Source organism: Pomacea canaliculata, linkage group LG7 (assembly GCF_003073045.1).
Source record: "Pomacea canaliculata isolate SZHN2017 linkage group LG7, ASM307304v1, whole genome shotgun sequence".
NCBI classification, from domain to species: Eukaryota; Metazoa; Mollusca; class Gastropoda; order Architaenioglossa; family Ampullariidae; genus Pomacea; species Pomacea canaliculata.
In genome coordinates, this window is record NC_037596.1 from 19,370,392 (window position 1) to 19,376,355 (window position 5,964).

Here is a 5,964-nt window from a genome sequence, read left to right on the forward strand (position 1 = left end):
GCTATTGCCGATGATTGAATGAGATTGTAACTGATTTTCTGTGTTGCTGTGAACTTTGAATAGCGACACTTACTAAACTTGGGTATTGGTTGATTTCATATTTCGGCTCTGGGGGAGAAAATTACAAAAATCTGATCGTTAGTGTGAAAAGACATCCCTCTTTAACAGGTTCACAAGAGTAGACATGTGACAAATGAGCAGCCAATCTCCTGCTCTCTAATTAAAAATTAACAAAAGTTATCTGCCCCAGGTAGCAATTAGTGCGTTTAAAAAATAGTAAGAAAATAAACAGGTAGATGGGGTTTAGGTGTGACCGGTCTTTTGTATAAAACTACCATGACCTTTGATGCTCGTCGTGGTGACGGCGCTATGGAATCATTCCCACCCACCTCTGACCTTTCCCTAGTGCCCAGGCTGGAGCACATTCCCTGATATTCCGTGAAAAGTGTGTTTGCCCCAAGGCCTCTAATAGGCAACAAGCGAATAATAATTTAATAATGCACTTTTTAGTTTACCTGACGAACTGCTTGGTCCTAGTTCAACGCCATCGGCAGGATCGCATTGTGGCGTTTCTACTTTCTCATCGGAAGACTTCTCATCGTTGAATCCCAAGGAATGTCTGGTCCTCTTTTCCTTTTTACCTAAAGAAAACACACGGAAGTTTCAGAGAATTACAGAAAGCAGATCCAGCAATGTCCCTGTTCAGACAAGAACACTTGTTTAACATGTGAAGGATGCTCATTCAATCAAGTTCTGGGACAAAGGCAGCCTGGCCAAGTTGCAGATGAAGTCATTGGATAATCTTTCAGTTTTCAGATTTATCCACCTAAGAATCTGGAAGCTTGCAGACGACACCATCTCTACTGCTCTGTAAAAAGTTGTGCCCCAAGCTCATTTTAAAATAAAATACAGTTTAAGACCCAATTAACTATCGATTCTAACCTTTTATGACTTACAGGTAGATAGTCAATGTAAATGTAAGCAAAACAGAGACACTTCTGGTTGCATACAACGTACAAGTATTTAATGCATTAAGTTCAGAGCCTACAACTTTAGTAGCCAAATAAAACACATTTTTATGACCCGGGTCTTTCGAAATCGTATAATATAAAGGTCCTTACAGTGAATCCCGAACCGCGGTCTTCGACGCTACACCCACCTCACTATCAGGAACAATAGCACTGACAGTGCATCGTCATCAACACCAACAACAGCTACAGTCAAATCACAGTAAGCAAGCACTCATAAAACTGCCCAGAAATGGTTGTGAATTGGTTGTGAAATGAGTTTCCAGGCAATTTTAGACAAGCAAAAGAAAGAGGTGGATTACTTTTGGAACCGTAACTAGGAATTTTACTGACCTTTCAAAAAAAAAATCGCAGCAATGGCAATCGGTTCGATTCTTTATCTTTTACTCTCTTTTATTTGTCTTGGGCTAGGAGAATGTTATTACGAGTGTTATTGTATTTCTTAAAAGGCTTGTCTACAAACCATTTAACTTGTTTTGCGACAAACCTGCCTGACGCTTGGCACCTCACACTGTGATGTTAAGAGATGAGTGCAAAGTACAAGAATCAAAGCCACCCGTGAACAAAGTTTACTCTTACTGACCTTTGCCTGGCACGCCTTTTGACTCTGCCTGCAACTAAAGCAAAAAAACAAAAGTCACAAAGGTTGTGAAAGGCCCTGTCGTCGATCTGCCCCCCACAACCACCCCACCCCCCCCACACACACACACTAAAATAGCTAATATTGAATACCTGGAGCATTTGTGGTCAAATACACGTTGGGAATGACAACTTTCTCCTATAAATGTTTGAGTTTGTAAGATATTAAAATGTGTTTTATTATGTGAAATCACATCTTTTCAATCACAAGAGAGCTAGCGAGCACAATACGTTCAAAGTATAGAAGATGTGCGGTGAACTGCTGCGTTTATTCCACTGCCACCCTTGACGCAGAACTCCATCATCTTCCAACTACTCGCTGCAAAGGAGCCAGATTCTGTCACTAGCGTGAAGTCTGTTCAGCGACAGAATGTGTTTGTGTGAGGGGATGGCTTTGCTGTCAGGATGTGAGGGGCTGAGAAGGAACGGCGAAAAAGCTGCAGCAACAGCAGCAGTTACCAGTAGCAACCAGATGGCATACTCACGAGATGCTTTGTGAAACCCCGTGATTTTCTTTGCCCCTTTCTATGCTCGATGTTTTCAACCTAGGGAACAACGAGAGATGCTGAAGGAGAGACACAACTTAATGAACAACGAGAAATTGTTCAAAAGCAGATTCCAATCAGTATTTTGCTAACGACATTCGACTCTACATTTCTATCTTAGCTCAAACGGTGCAAACCACTTTTAAGAATACAAAATCCTGCATCTTACCAGTTCAGTCTTTGAAGGATGTCAACAAAGACTTCGTGATGATAAAACAGACGATCTACTGATTCACAGAAAGTCAGTAACGCTATTTGACTCTACGTGTCGATCCATTAGACTAGACTTGTCGGATTTTCCTTTTTTAAGCCATAAACCTTTCTTTTTACTGCGGTGTGTGATATGTTTGTAACAATTACAGAAAGGTATGTCTTGCGCTACGCAATGTCATCAACGTTCGTCAGTACCTTTCCGTTTGAGCTGCTGTCTGTCTTTGTCTTATCATAACAACTTGTAGTTGACTTGTGTCCGCCTGTCTTCAGTCTCTGCTTACCAAACACAACTTTTCTGTTGTTGCCGAGCGCTATACAGATGTACATTTAGTCATCTCCTATCCCCCTGATAGTCTCTGCTATTCATGGTGTGTCATACAGAGTTTCCACCCGACCTTCAGAAGCAGCGGACCAATAAGATTATGACTGGTGTATAGGGGTTTGAAGTAGGGGATGGCAAAAGTCAGCTACTCACTCGCTTGACGAGCTCCACGACAACATTCTCCAGGTAATCGGTAGTCCCCGTCTGCACACGACCATGAGCATGACCTCAGTTAGTCGGCCAAGAGCGTCTTGTGAGGTTACAGACATCGCCAACAGAAAGACGTCATAGAAAGGACAGACTGAGAGACAGGCAGGCCGTGAGACAGAAAGATATAAAAAATATATATATATATAAAGGGAGAACATTTTTCAATGTGGAACAAATATTCGATCTTCGTGTGACAACAGCAGTCATCATACAAAAGCACGCTTCTATACTTAAAAATACGCTCATTTCGTGTTATGCGAGCACGCGCACACACACACACACACACGCCCTACACATAGACCGACTGGACAGTTGGACTCAAGTCACATTAGAAAAGAAATTGCATCGAAACCTTCGTGTCCTCATCGTTAGAGTTCTCTGTAAGGTGTACCTGAGGCCTAAGGGTAGAAACTAAACGAGGTGTTTAGCTATTTGCGAAGGGTCTTGAATGATCTCACGACCTTTCTGTTGAGCTGTAATGAGAACAGAGAAGCCAAAGACTGGAAATCACAGCCACCAACCCTAGAGACTGACAACAATATCTTTAAGCTGGTACTTCTCCTGGGCTATTGCTCTGGTATACCAGATAGCGAGGGAAAAAAAGATTTTTTGATCAAAGAAGGGTAGAACTACGCCATGAACTCTTTAGACAGATCGACATTTCCACAAAAAGTCTCATAAAGTGCAATGGCTGCTTACTTTATTCACGATGAAGGATGTGTTTGAGGATGCAGCTCAGGTCATCCAAGATTGTCGTTCAACGAAATTGAAAGAAGTGAGAGACTTGTCTTTGATGACAAGAGGAAAAAGTGGAACTTTCTTTCACCCTAAATCATTTACCAGTTTCTTTGATTTTTTTGTTGTTGTTTTTTTTTTTTTTTTGTATCTATATATATATATATATTTTATCTTTTGACGGAAATCGTTGCTAACACAGCAGTCATCCACCCTCTGGACTTAACCCTTGTAAGCTGTTTCATCAGTTCCAGAAATGAGGCTTGTATGAGGCATGGGACACTAAAGAGAACTGTTCTGACGGCACACAAACAAACGTGCAGTCCGTCAAAGCCCTGGGTAACTCAGGTGTAGTTTCATACAAAACAATGTGTTTCTAGCAGAGCGCATTTTACAAAAAAAAGCCTATTATGTTTTTATCTTATTACATTTGCGATTAGTGTGGTAAAATGATATCATCCATTGGCCTGGGGAGCTTAGTGATGTATTTCTAAAATTCTACAGTCGTTCATCTGTTAACATCGGGTTTATTTTTGTTGTTTTAATTTTCTTTAAATCTCTTGGATTATTGGGTTTTTTTTTTTCAGTCAGCAAAGGGAAAATTAATATGTGCATGTGTGATTGCTCAGACATCTGTATAGTTACAGTAGGAACCCCATTAAACACTAAAACCTGTTTTTATTTTAATAGTGTTTGATCCCTTAGAAAGTCTGTGTGCAAAGTAATCACGGGGAACATATGAGTTTCACACCATATCCTGCTTTTGAAGATCGTTTGAACTGTATAATAATAATGATGATGATGATTGATGATTATTGATGATGGTGATGATAAAAATAAAAATTCACAACGATCAATGATACAGAGCTTGCACTCTCGAGTCTTGAAATTTCAAATGAAGTCGTAAGAACTGGCTTACATTTAAAACGAAATATAAGATTCAAGACTGACGTCGTCGCGGACACGAAAACGTTAACATTCATATGGAATACGTTCTTTGTTGAGTAGTAGCTAGAAACAGAGAGAAGTAAAAGCAGGAGAGGGAGTGTAGGACTTACGTTTTTTGATGGAGAGTCGAAGAGTTGCTCACGAAACTTGTGAAGGGTAGAGTTCGTAAGGCGACTACAGCCTGCAAGATCTACAAGGTCCATCTTGATGCTCTCTACGTCTCTTGTTAGCTCTTCAATATTGTTGCTCTGAAGCAGCAAGGGTTTTAATTACACTCCCTTGAGTCGTTGGGAGGAGGGTTGACAGGAAAGAAGGGGGGTTGGTGAGGGTCAGGGTGACACGGATGAAAGCGCAGGCCACTTGCTCCATGCACGAGCGCGCGCACACACACATATATACATACACAAGTCCATGTAAACAACTTTCATGGCCTCTGTTTTGATCAAGGTGCACAATTCTCTTTAATACAAATAAAATCTTTCTACTCACATCTTTCTGCACCTCCTTGATTTGACTTTGCACTTTTTCCAGATCGGATACCATTTTATGGAACTGAAACAGAAAGGGATTTTTTTTTTAAAAAGCCCTCAGACTGTGCTCATCTTAAAAGCAACTAACAAGCACAGAAATAAAAGCTTGCGACATCATCATCTACCAGTTATCTTCGTCGATAAACATTATCGTCGTCGTTATCATCATTTATAATCAAAGGAAACAGTTTTAAGAGAAAGACCTTCAATGTTAAGTCATCCACAATCCTCTGAACATTCGTTTTCTGCAGGTCTTGAACTCCATGAGAAAGATCGTGCAGAAAGCGTTTGAGGGCGTGGAGGTCGAGATTGACGATGCCAGGTTTGAGGCACGACCCCAGACACATGTCAAGGAGAACTTCTATGTTGGCCGCCATGTTCGTACTGGCTCTTCCCTGTCTCTTCTTCGTTCCTAAGCAACCATGTCAGCGCCGAAGAAGCCGCTCAGCTTGTATAAGTGATTCGTGACTACGGAGAGTGGAATGTATGGCTGCGATTTATACAAGTCGTTGACAGAAGAGGAAGTCAGCCATCATCAGCCTTCGCGAACTTTCCAGTCAGTGACGTCAACTGGTGTGCAACGTCAGTGTTGACGTCAAGATAGAGAGAGAATGACGTGACGTTAGCCCGATAGCTAGACTTGCTCATGAACTCTGAACTAACCTTAATGCTAATGGCGAGAGAGAGAGAGAGAATGAGACTGTCCTCACACGAGAATAACTTTACAGCTCATTAGACGTGTGCTAATGGCGAGAGAGAGAGAGAATGAGAGGGTGTCATCAAATGAAAAGCTC

The 5,964-nt window shown here is 41.3% G+C and overlaps 1 protein-coding gene across 1 annotated transcript; it reads right to left on the bottom strand.

Annotated features, from left to right (window-relative positions):
• Positions 1-1,603: 1,603 nt before the first annotated feature.
• On the bottom strand, positions 1,604-5,750 carry LOC112567504. The gene is made up of 6 exons (XM_025244197.1): positions 5,374-5,750; positions 5,130-5,192; positions 4,751-4,888; positions 2,901-2,951; positions 2,153-2,212; positions 1,604-1,645 (listed from the first exon to the last, which is right to left on the bottom strand). The coding sequence occupies exons 1-6, from the start codon at positions 5,545-5,547 to the stop codon at positions 1,604-1,606; spliced, it is 528 nt and encodes a 175-aa protein (XP_025099982.1). The 5' UTR covers positions 5,548-5,750.
• Positions 5,751-5,964: the final 214 nt, after the last annotated feature.

What these genes read in the sequence shown, in the direction of transcription:
- LOC112567504 (XM_025244197.1), bottom strand. Translation starts at nt 5,547, where the DNA reads ATGGCGGCCAACATAGAAGTTCTCCTTGACATGTGTCTGGGGTCGTGC. An exon ending in TGGATGACTTAACATTGAAG is followed by an intron (nt 5,193 to 5,373) that starts GTCTTTCTCTTA and finishes TTTCTGTTTCAG; the next exon opens with TTCCATAAAATGGTATCCGA. An exon ending in GGGGTTTCACAAAGCATCTC is followed by an intron (nt 1,646 to 2,152) that starts GTGAGTATGCCA and finishes TTTTTGCTTTAG; the next exon opens with TTGCAGGCAGAGTCAAAAGG.